Source organism: Haemorhous mexicanus, chromosome 7 (assembly GCF_027477595.1).
Source record: "Haemorhous mexicanus isolate bHaeMex1 chromosome 7, bHaeMex1.pri, whole genome shotgun sequence".
Taxonomy (NCBI): Eukaryota; Metazoa; Chordata; class Aves; order Passeriformes; family Fringillidae; genus Haemorhous; species Haemorhous mexicanus.
Window position 1 is genome coordinate 39,488,883 of NC_082347.1, and position 20,152 is coordinate 39,509,034.

Below are 20,152 nucleotides of genomic sequence, written 5' to 3' on the forward strand. Positions count from 1 at the left end.
TTCAGAATTTTATTCTTTAATGGATGCATTCAGTTCTCTTGTGTTAATCTGAAAAGTTTGCTTTAAATGAGATCAAAATCTTGTCTATGGCTGACTAACTCAGGGAAGAAACTTCTTTAGGAGAACACTTTCACAATCCAGCTTTTAGGGAGTAGTTTGGTGTTTTCCTTTTTTTCTATCTCTTCCTTGAATTTTCTGGGCTTTTTCTCTCATTCTGGTGGTGTGGGAATTTTTGTTGTTGTTTTGCTTTGTTTTTTCTTCTCTTTCCCCCAGAATCTGATTAAATTTCTTTCAGGAGACCTGGGAATGAATTAATTTAACAAAAAGTGCTGTTAGAAATATATGAGAGAAAACAGGCAAAATAGTTATCAGGTTCAAAGGTGGAAGTCTTGGTGTGTTTGGATAAAAACTGGAATATAGATCCAGAAGATTCCCTGTAGATAATATTGTCAGTTAGCTCAGACCTATCCAAATATCTCAATAATAGGAATTTTAAGCCATGCAGAGGTTTTAGCTGGACTCAGGAAACCCAGCCTGGCTGGTGGCTGCTGTCCTTCACATCAAGAATTTAGGGTGATTCCACCTTCACTGAAAACATAGGAAAGATCTTATCCACACACACTGCCTGCTGATATTCTCAGGTTTTAATTAAATGAGTTCATTTCAGTGACATTTTTAATAAGCTGAAACTTCAGAATGGTTTCTTTGTCTTCACAGTAAAGGCCATTGTTTAAAAGTTGGCTGAGCACTGTTCCCTAAATCCTGGTTCCTAATATATGGCTTTTCCATAGTGTGGTGATAGGACAGAGTTAAAATTTTTAAAAAGCAAACACCTTCCTTTTAATGTGTCATTTTTCTTGGTAAATGGTTAAATAAAATATCATGACTAAACTAAATCCCACTTTGCATATTTGATTCTTATCCACACTGCTTTACAACTCCATATAACATGGAATTACCACCCCTTTGCTCCAAAATTTGGTATAAAACAGATTCTGCCTCTTAACCATGTGCTGTTGGAAATTGATATGCAAGCACTTGGAAATTAATTGACTCATGATGTGGTTAAAAATAGAAAATACCTATTTTTTTGTGTGAGAAGAACGAGCAACTCCTCCTGTATGAAATGGAATGTCTTACTTATGCTCCCTGTATATCAACACTTAAATAAGCCTAAATAAGGCTTAAAAAAAAAAAAAACCTATTGCAAGAGGAGGTGGCAGGAGCCTGGTAGGAACTTGGATCATGTTTGCTGTAGGCATTGGTTTTTTTTTTTTTTTCCAAGTGGTTCTTAAATGAAGATTGATAAATGGAGTAGAAAGAAGATAAAAACAAAACAAAATCCAGTTTTCCTGCTACTTGCTCTCTTTCTTCCCCTTTCTTGGGATGGTGGTTAAACACTGCTGTCAGGATTATGGTGGTTGAGCAAATATTTTTGCCTTTACCACTTTTTTTCTGTCTCTCCCTAACATTATAGGTTCTACACACGCTGGAAAGAGTGGGAATCGTGGTATTCCCAAAGCTTCGGTTTACATTTCTCCTTGAGAGAGGAACAGTGGCAGGAAGATTGGGCATTCATTCTCTCTCTTGCAAGCCAGGTAAGAAAACTCTTTGTCAGAAGGCTTTTGGAAAAGATATTTTAATATCTGGAAAGAAGTTTCAGAACTAGAAGAGTTTTTTGGGCGTAAGAATATTTCTATATGAAGGAAGAATGTTCCTTTTAAGCCAATGATCTTAAAATCTTACTGGGTAAGCTCTTCTGCTGATATGGAAAGGTTCATTTGAAATTATAATTTCTGAGCTTCCTATTAAGTGTAACATAAAAAAAGAATTGTGGTATTAGAGTGAAGTCTGTAGAACAAGCTCATAGACAATCATGTGTTTAATATCCAGCTCCTGCAGCACTTTTACCTCCCAAGCACACCTCCAAATCTGTCAGCTTACACTGCTCAAACTCCAGCAAGCTGAGATTTTATAACTCCCCTCCAAAATAAGATTTACATTCCTATAAGCTTCCAGCCATGGGAGTATTTTTAGCTCCTCTTTTAAAGTATAAACATGATTTTGGTGCTATTTTTTTGAGATTTGTTTTGTATGTGCCCTTTTCCTATCATCAAAAGGTATTTGCCTTAAAGTGCCCTCAGATGAAGGAATTATTTTTAGACCTAACATTATGTAGAGTTTCACTTCTAAGTGGGGAATGAAATCTATTACATTGAATCTGGGCAATAGGACATAGAATTATTACTGACAGCTGACAAGCTGAAATGTTTTTCCTTATTTCCAATAATTTTCTAGTCTTTTGTTTGTCCTGTCAAAGCTTTATCAGTCTTAAAAGCATTTTCTCTCTCAATTTGAAAACTATTTTTCAAATTTCAAAGTAGAGGATGGTAAGTTCTGTCTTTCTTTGTGTTTGGTTCAGCCTGGAGCGAGTTTGGAGCAGACACACATTTTTGTACTTGCACATATTCTTAGAAGACCAATTATAGTTTATGGAGTAAAATATTACAAGAGTTTTCGGGGAGAAACATTAGGATATACCCGCTTCCAAGGTAAGCCTTCCATTTTTTAAATTCACTTTTCAGCAGGGTTGGGCTGTAAATCACTAGTGACATGAAGTGACTGTCTGGAAAAGGATGGAATACTGTTGTAGATAAATTTTCATTTGCTCTTAAAGGGAAGAAAATAGTCCTCTCCAAACTTGAAGTTTTTCATTTTATAGTGGGCATGGTGCCTGTAAAAGTGCATTCCATGATACTTTAAATGGGAATTAAAAAAATTTATGTGTTTCAGTGATTCACACTCTACAGCAAGTGTGAATACTGACTTTTTTCTCATCAGTACTATCATTTTGCATAGCTTGATCAGGTTTTTTCTGACTTTTTCTCCTCCTTGTCTTCAGGACAGCCTGACTGTCCTTAAGATAAATATGAAGATGACTCAATCCAGTTTTGCTTAGACTTAACATCTGTAGATTTCTAAAGATGCATTTTCTGCTTTGCAAGCCAAATCTGTGTTTGGGCAACTTTCCCCTCTGTGGCATGCTAATACTTTATTATTCAAATAATAAAACATGAGAGGGGATTGGGAGCATCTGCACAAACTGAGCTGTAAACAGAGCCATGGGGAAGGGACTGTGTGTGTTCCAGGGGCTTGGGACATTTGTTTTGCCCACAGTTCATATTCCTGGCCTCAAGTACATCTGCTTGATGATGACCAACTCTTTATTTATAGCTTAGCTGAGGACTTCCCAAAACATCTTTGTGATTTGAAAGAAAAAAATATGGTGACTTTGGAAGGAGGCAAGGCCATGATCTGTAGAAAACACTAAGCTGTGCAGTTAATGTTAATTTATAACTATTTACAGTCTTGACTTCTATGTTTGGGGCAGTAACAAAACTTCATGTAGGGAAACTGATTACTTTTTTGAAGAGTCTAAAAGCTTAGTAGTCATTGTAGTTAGAAGTTAACTTTTTTTTTAATGATGAAAGGCAGCTGGGAAGGAACAGTTACTTATGTCACTTAAATCTGACACTCCAGCTTTGTGTTGCTTTTAGCTCCAAGGCTTAGTGGTTTGCAAAGGTTTTATTTCCTAGACTGGGCATTGAGGCAGCCAAGTGCTACATGGCCTAAATGTGCTGAAATTTTCTTGCTCTGTGAACCAGAAGGAAACTGGGTGCCTGGAACACCCTTTTACTGCACACAGGGTTCCAGGAATTTAGGCAGCCAGATAGTTACAACTTGAGATTTGCTTGCCACAGGCCCCATCCATCCATCCATGGAAACAGCCCTGGGAACAGGTGAACTTGGAGTCCTGTGTCCCAGTAGCTGGAATTGCTCCTCTCCCTGGCCAGCCACATTTTTGTGGTTAATGTGTGCTCATCAAAGGCCATGGGCACAGCTGAAGCCCAGCTGATGGAGTACCAGGAGGAGTCTCCTGCTCTGGGCCTGTGTGTGGGCTCTGCTCAGCACCTGGAGCTTTGGGGAGTGCTGGGGTGCCCCTGCCTCTCTTTAACATCACATCCACCAGAAGAGTCCCTGAAAGTGTCCAAGGCCAGGTTGGACAGGGCTTGGAACCACCTAGGAAGGTGGAAGATTGGGCAGGGGCTGGAACTGGATGGGTTTTAAGGTCCCTTCCAACCCAAACCACTCTACAGTAGAAATGGGGAATTGAATTTTTTTAATACTTGTTCAACATCATGGTTCAGTTTGTAGCACCCTGTTAGCCACCCCTAAAATACTCTCCCTGACAGGAGTTTTTTTTCCCAAGGATTCCTTGTTCCAGCTTGGCATCCTTGCTATAGCTGCTGTGAATCCCATAATTGGCAGCCTCCTTGTTCCCCAGATTCCAGCTGACTGTTAATTCTTTAAATCCTAAAGCTTCAGTGGTGGAAGATCTGTTTTCTCAAGCCCTAACTATGACCCTCCTAGTCTAGCCACATGTATTTAGTGGCACAAATATGCAGCTTTTAAAATTGAACAGGAAAAAAGATGACTGACTGAAGTGACCATCAGGTCAGGCTGGAGAAACTAAATCCTGTCTGGGTGGCTTCAGGATAGGTGTCAGCCCATAGTCTTTATTTTCTGTGGCTTGTGTTCATGTCAACTGTTGTTACACGACCTTCTGGCTTTATATCAGAGTGACTTTTATAACTCTTAAGAGCACTAGATATTCTCCCTGGCAATGCTTGAAATTCTTTTCTTGTGGAGCTTGTCACAGTGTTGAGGAGGAATGGAAAGTGCAGCACAGCCTTTTGTCTTGGGGAAATTATTGGTGTGTAATTTTCACCAGGATAAAACAATGGTGAAAGAAGACTTCCAAACACTTGCTGAATTTCAGTGTAGAGATGGAGGCAGAGAGCTGAGTTTCAGTCCTGAAAAATCATAGCTGTGCTCCCAGGAATTGAGGGACTGTCTTCCTTACATTTGACTGGATGTCATCTTCTGTGTAAATTTGAACTTTGACTGAATGTTTGGTTCCTTCCCTTAATGCAAAGGTTTGAAACTTTCTGGTGAATGCTTTTCCTGTGTTCTTCACCTTTTGTGTTTAACATTGCTTTAGAGTGAGACTTGATAATGGGGACAGGAGGGAGGGAGGGCTAAGAAGGTATTGAAAGGATCTGTCTTTAAATCGAGGTGGTGTAAAAACTTGTGTGAATCTTAATTTTAAACAACTGGCAAGACTTTTAGGTAGCTCTTGATTGCTAATTCAGAAACAAGGCGGGGAGAAAAAAGGCACAATTATTTACTGGTAGCCCCCACTAATTTTTACTGCAGTACAAAAAGATGAGCTCAACACTTAGGCAGAACCTCCAAAGCCACCCCTGCCTCAGATTCCCATTTTAGCGTTGCCCTTCCCTCTCCATGGCTGTCGAGGAGCTGTGTTTGCAGCAGCAGCTGTACTAGGAGGGGTTGCTATGCTACATGTGCACTTGAGTTTATGTGGGGCTATTTTTAACCTGTCACAAGGTGAGCTGTGCTTTTGCTTAAGTTGTCTTGCAGCAGTACACACCAAGAATTATTTATGTTCCTGGAAGAAAGGAGTTCCAGTTTTATTTTGAGACCTCGAGCAAATTGCTGTCTTTATTGCTAAAAATGGTGATGAGAAAAAGTGCAGTTCTTCTCAGAATCTGTGACATCAGGTGTTGGTTGTAGCTGAGCAAAGTAGTATCAGCTTTTTGGTGCTTTTTTATATTTTTTCCCTTTTAATTGATATGAATAATTGATGTGTGTTAATTTAATCTGTGAGTACTGTATATGAGCAGTCCCGTTCTCTGGGATGGGTTACATCAGTGCTGAGTAACATTTTGTGCAGTGAGTTCTTTTAATGATAAGTTTTGTGAGCAGATGGTGGAATTTTTGCTCTGGTAAAAATAGACATTTGACTGTAACCTTTATTTCTGTCATGCAGAATCTTTTTTTTTTTCTTCAGTTTTAAGAAGAATTATCAAACATAAAGGCTGGTTTTCTAATCTGTTTTTTTTTGTTCATCACTGCACTGTAGACCATACATTTTAGGGCTGTGGTAATGTATTGGTTGTGATTGTAATCTTTTGTGTTTAAACTTGTGTTGTAAAGATATTTGACTTGTGTTAATTAACAACAATTAGCTCTACTGAAAAGTGTTGGCCTGTGTCAGTGCAGACCAAACCATGTGTGTTTTAAATGTGATGTGCTTCTCTTTTTGGCCCAGACCACAACATTTGTATCAAAATCCTTCCTTGTTGAGCGGCAGTTCTGAGCCTTTCCCTGTGCTTTCCTTGCCCACAGGTGTGTATTTGCCTTTGTTATGGGAACAGAGTTTTTGTTGGAAAAGTCCCATAGCTCTGGGCTACACGAGGGGCCATTTCTCCGCCCTGGTTGCCATGGAGAATGACGGCTATGGCAATCGAGGCGCTGGTGCTAATTTGAACACTGACGATGATGTTACTGTTACTTTTCTACCCTTGGTGGACAGCGAGAGGAAATTATTGCACATTCACTTCCTTTCTGCTCAAGAGGTAAGAAAGAAGCCCCTGATGTGTGCTGGTGACTTTGTCACAGCTGCTCTCTGAAGCTCAGCAAACTCTGTAGCCCCCCTGAGTTTTTGGTGTCCGAAGAATTAGAGGGAGTGTGCTGTTCTGGTTAATTAATGCTGCTCCCTTCCCCATCATTCCAGGTGATGCTGAAAGGTATCTTCCCACAAATTTGATGCTTATTTACAGCTCTATAAATAGAATTTAACTTCATTGTCCATGTAAATCACAGAGGCACAATCATAGAATCACAGAATGTCCTGAGCTGGAAGGGACCCACAAGGATCATTCACTCCAACTCCTGGTGCTGCACAGGACACCCCAACAATCCTACCCTGTGCCTGAGAGCACTGAATATCAGAATACCTAGAAAAGGACACACAAATAAGGGTTCTGTCCCTAAGGCAAGACTGAAATCTGCCTTTTGGGGTTTTTTTTCCCTAAAAGATGAAACACAAATATTGGCCTACAGTTGCAGCATTTTCCACCTTCTATTCTAATGAAACTCAACTCATTTTTGCTGTAATAACTAGGATAAAAATGTGGAATTACTTCACTAAAGGGTGTGCATGGGTGAAGGGAGGGCTGGAAAACTGATGTTATTGCAGAAAGGGGGCATTCTGTAAATAAAAGGAGAAAAATATGAGCTTCAAGTCTAGAAAGGGATGTTTCTTCAGCAAGCCGTGATATTTGTTATATTTCACAAGAGAAAATATTTCATGTTGAGACCTTAAAAAAATGTGTTTGTAAAGCCAGAAAGCTCTGTTAGGACTTCCCTGCTTTTATATGGTGCCTACTGTACATAAATAGCTGCTTAAAAATAACTGAAGGCCGTACTGGAAAAAGACATGTGAAAAAATGGGGAGAAGAGCTGGAGAATATTTCCAGAGCCTTTGGTTAAAAATGCAGTGGGCATCAGTTTTGGGGTGACTGCCTAGAGCAGAGGTGAGCTTAGGAGAAGACAGATGAGGAGAATCCCAGACGAGGTGGGACACGCTCGGAGCGGGGCGGGCGCTGGGCGTTTGGGAAGCCTGACTGCTGGTGTTTTCTGTGCCCCAAAGATAGGCAACGAGGAGCAGCAGGAGAAGCTGCTGCGGGAGTGGCTGGACTGCTGCGTGACCGAGGGAGGGGTCCTGGTGGCCATGCAGAAGAGCTCCCGCCGGCGCAACCACCCGCTGGTCACCCAGATGGTGGAGAAGTGGCTCGACCGCTACCGCCAGATCCGGCCCTGCACGTCCCTGTCCGACGGCGAGGAGGACGAGGATGACGACGATGAGTGAGGGGGAATAAAGTGCAAATGAGCAGCGCAGAGTGTGTGCCCCCGAGTGAGCGTTGTGCTGTAGCAGTTGGGTGTGGAGCAACCCAGGTCTAGGGGATACATGCTGGGAAGGATTCTCCGACAGCACGGGGAGAGGATGGACGCTCATCCTGCTGCCTGGAGAGAGCTGAGTGGGCTGGACTACAGTTTGTATAAAAACACGAAAAAGAAACAAAAAACAGCTAATTTTATTATCAAGATGGAAAAAAAAAAAAAACCAAACCAAACCGACCCCATTTTTCTTTCTGACTGTAAATCTGTCTATAAATGTACCGCATGTGGTTGTGTAAGAGGTTGTGTAATAGGAAACGTATACCAGCATCTTAATTATTGCAGAGAAATTTTTCAACTAAGGGCACTTCTGAAAGCACATGTGAGCTGGATGGATATCTCCTCCCTCTGAGATTCTTTTACAGTAGAACCTGGTCTTCTCCGTCACCTTTTAGATACTCTGACACATTTCCCTGAAAGGCCTTTTCCTGTGAAATCTCACTAGTGCCCAGGTCAGATTGTGAGAGGTTTTTTTTTTGTTTGCACAGATATCCACAGCAAGTCATAAGCAAAAATGTGTTCCTTATTTTACTAATATTTTAGTTATTGCTGTGCCCACATAATAAAGCCTAAACTCTACGGAACAAACTGGAAGAGAAGCTAAATTTACGTTGAGTGAAATGATTTGTTTCCTGAAAAAGCTTTTTGGGGTTTTTTTTTGCCTTTTATTTTTTCTTCTAATAGTTAATAGATTCCTTTCAGTATACATAAGGATATTTATTCAGAGAAGTGACCTAAAAGATTTTATTCCTTTGAGCATACACTAAACAAAATTGTGTGAAATCTGAGAACTTGAACACAATTGAGAATTTAATCTTGTCAAAACTCAGTCTTGCTGTGTTACAAATTATATAATTTTTATCATTTATTCTTTGATCACTCAAACTTTGCTGCAAATGAAAAAACACCTTTTTAAAGGTTACTCCTTGGTCACTAAATCTAGTGAGAATCCACTTGGCAGTTCTAATTAAAAAGAAGAATCTATGCTCAAGTTGTTTAAAAGCACTGTTATATATTTCTCAGTATGTAAACCTGGGAATTTCTTGCATGTTGATTGATGTGGCCATACTTAAACTTATGTAAGTTCCTAAGACTGTAAGTTCAGAGTATATTCTCCAGTAGAAATTTTATTATATTTGATAACTTTAGCCATGTAACCTGTAATGGATAAAGTTTATCTAAAAATCTCACTGAAACACTAAAGGTTAATGCCAGTTTTTACATATACAGTGCAATTCAGGTTGTCTTGAAAAGCACTTTTGATGGTGTGGTGGTTGAATAAGAAATTTTGCAGTAGATGAAATTGTTTTAATTAGAATTTGGAAAGAAGCCCCATAGCACCTATTTTTATGTAGTTCAGAGCTATGGAAACCCTGAGGAAGTTGCTGCTTTTTCTTCCAAATGCTGCTTAGATGGTGTTGAAACGTGCACAACTCCTACAGAAACTTGGTGACGACACCGAAAGTAAAGAAATAATGAAGTACTGTATTAATTTTGCAATTCTCCCGTCCTAGATTCCACTGAGGTTTATTATGTCTTCACCTTTTTTGGCCATTAGATTTCCTCTGCTTGGTGCATGCCCAGATTTCCAGGTGAAGGATGAATGCTGCTCTGCCGTGTGTGAGTGACCCAAATTCACCACCCAACCCCAGACATACAGGGGTTCTTCATGAGCACACAGTCCTGGTTCAAGTTCCCTTTCTAAATTGGGATTTTTTTTTTTATTTTATCCTTACCTTGCAGTGAAATCCTTTTATACCTTGTCCAGCTGAGGATGTAAAGCTTTTCTGTCAGGGGAGCTGAATGCAGGGTAAGCTGGGATGAGGATTTCTGTGCCCTGAGCTGGCGTGCAGCCTGTGCTGGAGTGGTTCATGTGTCGTGCTGTGACCACGGGGGTCCTAACTCAGCCAGCTTGAGGAGCTCTCTGTGGCCAGACCTGTAAGTTCAGATCCCAGCCCACCCCTGACCAGCTGCCTGTTGGACAGAAGGAAAAACTCCTGATTCCATGGGCTGCTCAAGGATGCTGTGGAGTTTTCACCTCCCACCCATGTTCTTTTGGCAGTGCTGTTTGTTCAGGGAAGCAAAGCTTCCTTGTCCCAAGGGGAGAATTACCAATGTGAAAGTCTACCTTGAGCCAAAGTGGCCCTGCTCTCCTGCTGTCCATGGGCAGCCTGCATTGTGCCCCTGTCCCCCAGCCCTCCCCTGAGCAGTGGAGTCCCCGTGGTCAGTTCAGCTGTTCTCAAACGCATGCACCGATGAATTCCTCACTGCTCCGACAGGACAGTCCTGGTACTTTGGATCACTTGGCTTCCTTGATCATTATTGTTTTGTTCTGATGTGCTGTACAATGGTCTGTTCAGGTTCACGTGCTTCACAGGCCCTTTGGGAGCTGGTGAAGTGTCTTTTCCAGAATCAGAGTAATCCAAACCTCCTGTACTTGTAGATTAAAGAGCTCCAACCCCCGGCTTCGTGCTCGCACTGCAGTCAGTGTATGTCAGTGGCTCCTCAGTCACGCACCTGAAAGTTTACAGACACTGAGATTAATCTGCACACACTCCCTTGCAGCTTGTCAGCAAGTTCTGCACTTTCAGCCGTGAAAATATATACAAAAAATTGGGTTTCTCAATCTTATTTTCCTCATATATTGCTCGCAGCAGCACGTGCTTTCCTAGTACAGAACTTTGCTTTTCATTGCTACCTCCTTTACAGCTGGTCAAGATTTTTCTTCTGGTTTTATTTATGACTTCCTCAGTGAAAATCCCTGTATTTCTTTTGTTTTTAATATATTAAAATGTAGTAATTCTGGATTCTTCCAAAGTTCTGCTGCATGGCTTATGGCAAATACCCCTGAGTTGCGTTTCCTCCATTACCCAGGTTGGTTTGTGTGTGTGGAGACTTTAATTTCTGCGTTCCTTTTTCCCCCTTTTATTCAGTAACTTCCCTAACACCTTTTAAAAAGGTTTTATTTAGTGTTTGTCACCTTGAAGCTGCTTGTTTTGACAGCTGCTTTGACATCTCTGGAGTTCTCCCTGGAGAAAAAGATGATTATCCCAGGAGAGCCTTCCTGTCTGCTTTCCCTGAGTGGGATAACAGCAGCATGGCTCTGTCAGCCACAAACCTTCAGCAGCAACTGTTCATTTCCAATTTCTTTGCCCAGTAATTTTCCATTTGAGAGCTGCAGCTCCTGGTGCTTTGGCATCTCCCAGCTGTGATGATATTCTTCCCTTTCCGCTTCCACGGCTCCAATCTTCGCATGTTTTGCTGGTGTTCTCCCTGCAGGCACTTGTAACCTTTGGGATGGCTTAACCTGTGTTCCTGTTGAGCTTGTGGCACTTCTGACCTTGGTTTTGGCTGAAAGGGAAGTTGGGTGTTGGATGAAAGCTCCAGCATGTTCTGAGCTCGGAGTCACTGCTGGCACACGGATCCTGTGGCGCAGGGAGGGACTGGATTATTGAGAAACAAAGTACCAGGGCTTGTTTATTTTTAAAACAACTCTAAACCTTAACGTCAATTAAATGTTTTCCTCTTGGTTTTGATGGTCATTTTGGTGTCTCCCAAATACTACCCCTGTATCTGACTTGTTTTATCCCAGTTTCTCACAGAGGTCACGGATAATTCACTGCTGGGCTGTGCTGAGCACTGACAAGGAGCAATCACTCTGTAACAGGTGACCTCTTGTTTGGATCTTTGAAGCTGGTAACCAAGTTTTCAGTTTAATTTTAAGCAAACAAAATACAGAGTTTTGTAACTTGGACACTTTGGTTTCAGCTTTTTTTAGTCCCCATCTAACTCCATTTGTGTGGCACTTGGACACAGTGGGAAAGAAGGGTGGAAACAAGAACAGCCAGGCCTTTTGCCCAGTGAGGCTCAAAGCCAGCAGCACCTCTTGAGCACTTTTTTTGGCTTTATTTTCCAATGGTTTGATAATGCTTCAGCTCTTGAGAATGTACAGAAAATGTTGTTTGAGTTGTAGCTGCCTTTGTACTTAGTGGAAACCCCCAGTGATCTCTTCATCACAGATTGGTCTGAGTTGGAAGGGACCTTCCCCTCCCACTGGACTGTAAATAGGCACCAGGTGTGACCAGAATTATGTTTCTGTACCTTATGGTTACCTCTCAGTGTCTCCAAGCCCCAGATTGCAGCGAGAGCTCTTGCCTTTCAGAAATTATAGAAATTTTATCACTTTTTATTGAAAACTGCACTGAACGCTAAATGTCCACCTTTACAATAAACAAATACAGTAACGGTAACACACTAAACCAAAACATACTGATAGCCATTGGTTTCTTTTTTGTCTGGTTGGGACAGCTCAAGATTTCTTTTTTTTTTTTTTTTTTTTTTTTTTGTCACAGAAACAGGAATGTACCCATACAAAGGCTCAAAACAGGCCATCTTTAAAAACAAAAGGCGGTGATTCACAAAAGACTATGAATATAACATGTAACTAGTTGATACAAATCTAATAGGATTTGTTAAAATCAGTCACATCTAATAACACATCTTGAAGTGTTCTTGTATAAAATATCACGTGAAGAAAAGAAGACTTTTATCAATGTCTAAAAAAGTGGATTTTGTTCATAGACAGTCTGACAAGTTACCATAAAAAGTGTTTCCTGAGACATAAGGAAATGCAACATTATTCTTGAACCCTTTCCAGCTCAAGACTTTTTCCACTTGATAAAATAGCTGCAGATTTAAAACTGAGAAAATATATCTGAGTACAAATAGTGTGTGAAACTTAATACTTTCTTCTTTTTTTTCCTTTTTTTTTTCCTTTTTTTTTTCTTTTATATTTTCTTGCATCATTGCAGGGCGTAGGTGGATGCACAGCTACTTTATTCAGTGTATTGGGCAGAGAAGAGACTGGCAGTTTGGATTTCCTTAGCCTGGTAGGGCAGTGATCACTGCCAGGAGCCCTTTCTGCCCTTCCCATCCCACAGATCCCAGCTGGAATGGCTGGAACTTAGACCTGGCAGGAGAACTTCTGTTACACGGCACTGGCCACTGCAAAAAGGAGGAGGAGGAGTATTTTCTTTTTTTTTTTTTTTCCTTCCACTTCTAAGCCAGGACTGCTGCCCCCTGTTAGGAGAGGTCACCAGATGCAAGAGAAAGGAAAGGGCTGAAGCCACACAATGGTTTCTTGTTAACTCTGTAAAGATGGCTTAATTCAGTGGCCTGGACACAGTGCAGGAGCCCTGTCCTTCCCAAGGAATTGAGGGGGGAAAAGAAATTCATTTTTATTCAGGTGATTGATGCACAGATGAAGGAAACTCAACACACAATAACAGAAGTTGCTCATTAATGTATCACATCCTAGTTTTCAGCACTGCAGGGAGCAGGTGACTTCTCCAGGGCTTCTCCCCAGTCTTGGCTGCTGTCGCTTTGTCGGGAACACTGGAACATCAATGATGCCTCTGTCCAAAATCAACATTACAAATTTCGTATCAAATTCTTCTCTTTTAGTTCATGTATAACTTCTTTTCCAATGTCTCTTGGTCCTAAGTTTATTGAATGGTTTTTAAATTATCTGCTATTGCTCGTTGGGGTGTTCCCTGTTGTCGCCGTGTTTTGTGGGCTGGTTGGGCGATGGAGCTTGGGAAGGATGTGCCACTGTGGGAAGGTTGTGGGTGACAGGGATACCTCCGGGAATGATGCCCTCCATAGCTGCTGGGATTCCTCCTGGAGCCACACTGACCATCCCAGGGGGATACCTGGCAGAGGGGACACAGAGAGGCAGGTTTGTCACAGCACTGCTCATCACACACCCCTCAGCACCACTGGAGAAAACACAGCAGAGAGATCCCACCTCCCTCCTGGAGCCAGGTTTGCTTTTCCTTTTAAGTTACAAGGGAGAGCTCAGAGTTAAACATCACCTGCTGTGCCTTGGGTAAGTGCTCTCTGCTACACCACCAGGACTGCAGCTTGTTCTGTGCCTTCTCACAGCCTCCTGGATTTGGGTAAGGAACCCTCTGGAATGTTCTCTGAAACCCCAAATGCTGGTGTGCTGACCCCATCATGCATGTGTGCAAATACCTTGAACACCTACACCTGGTGTGTAAATTTTCCCTGGAGCTGCATCTTCCTCATGGAACAGCACAACTCAAAGATGGGATCAGATCTAATCTAGCTTTTCTAAGAGCAGGAGGAGTTACACACATTCCAAGAAACAACAGTGAGTTTGAAAAAGGAGAATAATTATTTCTTCAGCTGTGATGTGGGGACAACGAGGACAAAACCATGTGGAGCTCTGTGGCCACGTGAGGCCTGAGGGCTCCCATTTCCCTGCAGCTCCACTGCCTTGAGGCAAGGTGGATTGGGAGGCTGGGAGGGGAAGGGAATTTTACCTGCCTGTGAAGGTGGTGAGCTGAGCCAGCTTACAGGGGCTCCAGGGCTGCAGCTCCAGGGAGCTTAGCCAGGCTGAAGCTCCCTGCAGAGACAGGTTAAGCTGGGAAGCCAAGGCTTTTCCTCAGGTGCTGGCACTGCCCAGGTGTTTGGGAACAAGAGTGGGAACAGGGGAGGCTTTTTCCAGGCTTGGACGTTCTGTTGGTCAGAGGGAGCCTGCACTGCCTGTGGCCTGCATGGCCCAGGAGCTGCCAGGAGCTGTCTTGGGGCTCTGCTGCTGGCTAACTCTGGCCTGGCTCTGCCTGACATGACCTGATGTGCTCTGCAGGGTATTTTGTAGCTCAGAGTATTTTTGGCACTGGTGATACCCTGAATGAGCCCGTGCTCCAACTCCTTGAGCCTGATGTCTCCTACCAGCATACTTGGAGCCATCTAAACACAGCAGCAGTAAGTAACCCTTAATCTCAGATTAGGTGGAGATGGTGGAGATTGAGTCACCTGACTACAGCCCTATATTTGGAGCTTTTCCCCTGGCTCATTAACCTACCTGTGAGCTGGGCCTGGCTCACAGAGGTTGCTCATGGACAGGAACACCGAGCTGCTGCTGGTGCAGTTCAGAAGGCATATCCAGTTTGGGGGGGGGGGGGTCTGGGGGGGGTCCTGCCTCTTCCAGAGACACTGCCAGTGACTCCCAGCCCGCAGGGATGCAGGCTCTGGGAAGGGAGGCTTCACCCACCCTTTGGGGTTGGCTCGACCCCATCAGTAACCCCCGTGCTGTGAGTGCTGGTCCCCAGGGAGGGGGTGACAGTACCCAGCTGCCCACCCTCGCTGTGCCAGCCCTGCCGTGCCAGCGGCCGCGGGTGCTCCCGGGGTTCCCGTTCTCCCGCTCACCTGTACGTGGCACCATTGAGCTCGGGATGAATCGCCTGCTGGTCTATTACTGACCACGGGGCCGTCGTGACAAAGAATTCCTTATTCACGCAGTTCCTTAGGCTCTCCGGGATGCGCCCTGGAGTTGGAGAGAAAGGTGAGTCTGCGTCAGCCAGCGCCCAGCTTCATCTCCCTCCAAAGAGCTGCAATGCTTATAATTCCACTATGTCTGTCAGTGTAAAGGGTGGCAGGAAAAATATCCCACATTCCTTGTTTCAGGAGGATGTTTTAGCTGTCCTGAGGTGCAGGGTTGGAGACCAGTTTCCCACCCTCATTCCCAACACTTGGCTTTCAGAGGAGCTGTTCCCTTGAGGGTGACTTTCAGGACAAGGGAAGGACTCTTGCTGAAGTATTGTGCCACCACCTTGGAATTTGGTTTTGGAATGCTGTGCTGTGTTTGCACCACTGTGTGGGTTAGCACCAGTAACAGGGCAGCAATTACTGCTTCCCTGTCCTGTTCTTCCCAGTCACAGTCACCAGTATCTGCCCATTCATTAAAAAAATAAAACCAACACAAAACCCATCACCCAGTCATGACAAAACAGGGAACTTTGGGTTCTCAGCTCTTTTACTGGAAGCAAACTGGGGTTAGATCCCTTTCCCCTGGTCAGGGTGAATCTTGTCTCTGCTCCTCCTGGCTCCTGCTCCAGGCACCCAGGGAGCCAAGCCCAGCATCCCCAGGGCTGGGTACCTGTGATCGCACGTCGGATTTCGGTGGCAGCAGCTTCTCTCATCTCTAGGGAGGCCTGCTCGCTGTACCAGGCTGTGTGTGGGGTGCAGATCAGGTTGGGAGCATCTTTCAATGGGCCTTGAGCAAAACTGGGAGCATGGGAAAACAAACAAATGGATTAATCAATGTTTGAACAAAGAAAGATGAACAGCAAAAGGCTTGTGGCCTGCCCTCTGCATATGCAACACTCCTTCAAAGGCCAGCCTGGATGGGGCTTGATGAACCTGCTCTAGTGCATGATGTCACTGCCCATGGCAAAGAATTGGAACTAGATGAGCTTTAGGGTGCCTTCCAGCCCAAATCATTCCATGATTCCCTGGCCTGATGGTCCTGCCAGCCCAAAATGGTCACAGAAGTGCTGGGGAGAAAACACAGCCTCTCTGCAGGGCTCAGAGAATTCAGGCTTCTGAAATGCACCAAGAAAGGGCTGAAACACCAAACCATGAGCTGGCTGGGCTTAATGCTCCCATGGGAATAATGTTTGGGGTTGTTCTGCAGCAGCGTGGGGATAAAGGGACAGGCTGTGGGTGTTCCCAGGATGGGAGGAGTGGACACTGGGGTTCCCCTTGTGTAGGAGCAAACTTTTTGTTCTTTAAATATTTCTGTGGTGAGAGAAGCTGCACTCCCAGTTACAACCCAGCCCTTCCCAGGCTGCAGGCAAAAATGCCCAGCACTGAGTGCAGTGAATTTGTACTCAAGGGCTAGTGAATATGTTGGGGCTTTTCCTAAACACAGGCTGTGTTCTCGTTCCATGCTCCCAGTGTCCCTTTGAGCACACACAGCCCCAGTGCTGGGCTACAACCGCTGGCTGCTGCAGGGTGACAACAGCAGGACTGTCCCCTGGGGCTGGGCGGTGTGACCAGGGGCTCCATGGCTGCTGGGTACCCCTGGCTGTGCCACGATAGATGGTGACACAGATGCCACCCCCGCGAGCTGCAGCTGTACCTGAACGGTTCCGACTCGTGCACGTCGAGCGCGGCCCCTCGTATCCGTCCCTCCTTCAGGGCTTGGGTTAAGGCCTTCTCGTCCACCAGCCCCCCGCGGGCCGTGTTCACCAGGAACGCCCCCTGCCTCATCTGCCGCCGGCCCAGAGAGGGATGGGGTCAGCTGGGTGCACCCGCCCCTCCCGTCCTCACCCCCACCCTGGGATGCTGCCCCAGCTGTGGCAGCATCCCGCTTTTTGTGCTCCAGCCCCAGAGCAGCCCCCATCCCGCTGCACGCGGGTTTTCCATCTCTCCCTGGAGTTGGCAAACAAAACCCACCTTTGCCATCACCTCTGCACCACAGGGATGGGCATCATTTACCTGGCAGGACACTGCTCCCCCTAAGCACCATGGGGAGACACACCTGGGTGCAAGCAGCTCTTCTGGAGCTGCTGGCTCACTGGGGAAGCTGAGGGATCTGTGGCCAGTTCCTGCACTCAGGCCCTGCCCAGCACCAAAGCTCTCCTCGGTGAATTAATTACCTGCTTAATCGTGAAGTCGTTGATAAGGTGGTGGTTGTGTTCGTTGAGGTTGCAGTGCAGGGAGACGCAGTCGCTCTGGTAGAGCAGGTCCTGCAGGGTGTAGACCCGCTGGACGCCCAGGGAGCGCTCGATGCCGTCCTGCAGGTACGGGTCATAGAAGATCACGTTGAAGCCAAAGGCCTTGGCTCGGACCGCCACCGCCTGCGCAGTGCGACCTGTGCCGAAGGGAAGGGACAGGGCGAGTTAACTGAGCCACATTCCCTGGGTCCATGAGGCTGAGATCCCAGCAGGACCTGAGGATTGTCCCCTGGAGGCTGCTGGGCTTCCCAGGCATTCCCTTGCCTTGCCTCAGTTTCCCCATTTAAACAAGCTTTTGCATTTAATTTGCTGATCCCACCTCCAACCCTGAAACTCTCTACAGCTGTGGCTGAACTTAAGCTCTGTTTTACACAGCCCTGTAAAGGGCAGGCCTACACTGTGCAGGCCAGAGTGGCTCAGGAAGGTCGGGCTGGTGTAGCTGTGGCTCAGGGATGGGGTATTTTTGGGAGAGGCCAGCAGCTCTACCTCTAGAACTGTGGCTCCTCTACAACACCACTGCGTTTCACCAGCGCTCCTGCAAGGACTCAACCACAGCTCACAAACAGCTCCTTCCCCAAAAACCCACGAGAGGTGTCCTCCCCATTTCACACCGATCCACCGTGGTGCCTCTGCTTTTGGAAACGCTCCTTTTGGGTCCTTCCCAGGGCCGCGCAGAGGCGCTGAGCCCCTCAGGAGCGGCCCGCCCTCGCGCGTGGCACGCACCGAAGCCGATGAGGCCGAGCGTCTCCCCGCGGATGCGGGCGGCTCCCGAGGCCACCTCGCGGATCTGCTCCACGCTCTGCACGCGCGTGCCCTCGCGCAGCGCCTGGTACAGCCACGTGTTCCGCCGGTACAGGTTCAGCACGTGGCACACCGTGGAGTCGGCCGTCTCCTCCACGGCCGCCGAGGGAATGTTGCAGACGGCGATCCCTGCGGAGGCCACACACAGATCACACACACAGCCCTGCCCGGCGCCCTGCCGGCTCCTTCCCCTGGCTAAGGCACCCTTTTGTGCAATGGGGTGACTCCCGGCTGTCCTGCCCACAGGCTCCTTACACTGGGATTTACACTGTGGCACTGTGATATTTCCTGAAAAATCCTCTTTGCCCAGGATTTTCTCCTGGGAAGCTGAGAAGCCTCAGAGAGGAATGAAAACAAGAATGATCTGATTGCTGCTCCTGCCTTTGCTGCTTTGGAATGTGGCTGTGACATTGTTTACCAACAGGTGAATGTTTGATTGGTTCCATGGGAATTGTTTTTAATTGATGACCAATCACAGCCAGCTGTGTCAAACTCGCTGAATCAGCCATGAGGTTTTATTATTCATTCTTGTTAAGCCTTCTGGTGTATCTTTTCTCTTTCTTTAGTATAGTTTTAGTATAGCATAATATATAATATAATATAATATAATATAATATAATATAATATAATATAATATAATATAATATAATATAATATAATTAATATAATATAATATAATATAATATAATATAATATAATATAATATAATATAATATAATATATAATAATCACCCTTCTAAGAACATGTAGCCAAATTCTCATCTCTCACCTCGTTCTGGGGAGCTCACAAAAAACCACACTCTGTGCCCCTTAAACACCCATGAATGATGGTTCATCCCCATCATCCCATTCTGGGGGTGCCTTTTAATGGGTCCAAACTGGTGCCCAGTCCAGCCCAGCCCAGGCACCAGTGTTTAGGCACTGGTCATTGACTGACTGCACAGTTTAAAAACCACCTTATGGAAAGCAATACCAATTAAACTTTATGCTACATTTGTGGGGAGTCATTACATTTTCTACTTGGAACCACATCATTTGGCCACCCAATTTGCCAAGTAAAAAAAGAAGGATTATGCTGCAGTATCCCATTACTTTATTCGTTATATCTTTCCTTTCCTGATGTTCAAAGCCTCAGAACATTGTTATAATGGATAATAACAATAAGAGTTAAAAACATGAAGAAACCATTACATTGAGGAGACACTGTTCTCCTCTTGAAAAAAGAAAACAATTCACTATATTGAGAATTGCTTTTTTTAGGAATGACTATTTGAGACTCTCTTATTGCAATTATCTCTGTAAAACAGCTCAGGTGGAATGGCTGTTATTCCTCACTTCCCCAGAGATAACCTTTAATACAACATATCCCAAACACCACTGCGGGGCTGCTTCACAGACTGGATCCTGGGATCAGATGAGTAAAGCCTGTTGTAACTCAGCTGCTGACACCAGGGATACAATTAAGCTCCTGGAGCTGGGGGTGTGCAGCCAAAAGTCTCTGTGACCACCCAAACCAGTTTGGAAACTGGGTGGCCCCAGCACTGTCTTACAACGTGACCCTCCCTGTTTTTGGCAATGCACACTAAAAGCACTTTTCCAGTTCCTGAGGCACCTTTGATGAGATGGCAAAGGAGGTGGCAACAACCCTACACACAATTCCTGCCCCACCATCCAACACAACGCCTTCCCAGCAGAGCGGGCATGACTCAGAGAACCAGCTCAGATCAAGAGACTGATCTTGCTTAACAAAACATAATAAAACACCCTTCCTCCAATTTTTCTAAAGCTCTATCAACTCTCCTGTGCCAGAAATAGAACAGCCATACAAATATCCAGCGGTATGAGGGGGCACCTGGAACTTGGAACAGTGCAGGAATGAGGGGTTCAGACAGGGTAAATTTAACACAATATGGACCCAGGAG

The 20,152-nt window shown here is 44.9% G+C and overlaps 2 protein-coding genes across 9 annotated transcripts in view; one reads left to right on the forward strand and one right to left on the reverse strand.

Annotated features, from left to right (window-relative positions):
- Nucleotides 1-11,638, forward strand: part of ZRANB1 (zinc finger RANBP2-type containing 1) — a 44,496-nt gene extending 32,858 nt beyond the window's left edge. For 2 of the 3 annotated variants that reach the window (XM_059852198.1, XM_059852197.1), the window contains exons 8-11: nucleotides 1,478-1,598; nucleotides 2,423-2,552; nucleotides 6,271-6,500; nucleotides 7,577-11,638. In XM_059852198.1, coding sequence (XP_059708181.1) covers nucleotides 1,478-1,598; nucleotides 2,423-2,552; nucleotides 6,271-6,500; nucleotides 7,577-7,795 — 700 coding nt within the window. In that variant the 3' untranslated portion in view covers nucleotides 7,796-11,638. The remainder of the gene's footprint in view (nucleotides 1-1,477; nucleotides 1,599-2,422; nucleotides 2,553-6,270; nucleotides 6,501-7,576) is intronic. The other variant, XR_009487234.1, reaches the window with a different exon arrangement.
- Nucleotides 11,639-12,049: 411 nt separating this feature from the next.
- Nucleotides 12,050-20,152, reverse strand: part of CTBP2 (C-terminal binding protein 2) — a 132,238-nt gene continuing 124,135 nt past the window's right edge. For all 6 annotated transcript variants that reach the window (XM_059852192.1, XM_059852193.1, XM_059852191.1 and 3 more), the window contains 6 exons: nucleotides 18,153-18,359; nucleotides 17,352-17,566; nucleotides 16,832-16,962; nucleotides 15,848-15,975; nucleotides 15,118-15,235; nucleotides 12,050-13,595 (listed from right to left, as the gene is read on the reverse strand). In XM_059852192.1, the coding sequence (XP_059708175.1) occupies nucleotides 13,415-13,595; nucleotides 15,118-15,235; nucleotides 15,848-15,975; nucleotides 16,832-16,962; nucleotides 17,352-17,566; nucleotides 18,153-18,359 (980 nt within the window). In that variant the 3' untranslated portion in view covers nucleotides 12,050-13,414. The remainder of the gene's footprint in view (nucleotides 13,596-15,117; nucleotides 15,236-15,847; nucleotides 15,976-16,831; nucleotides 16,963-17,351; nucleotides 17,567-18,152; nucleotides 18,360-20,152) is intronic.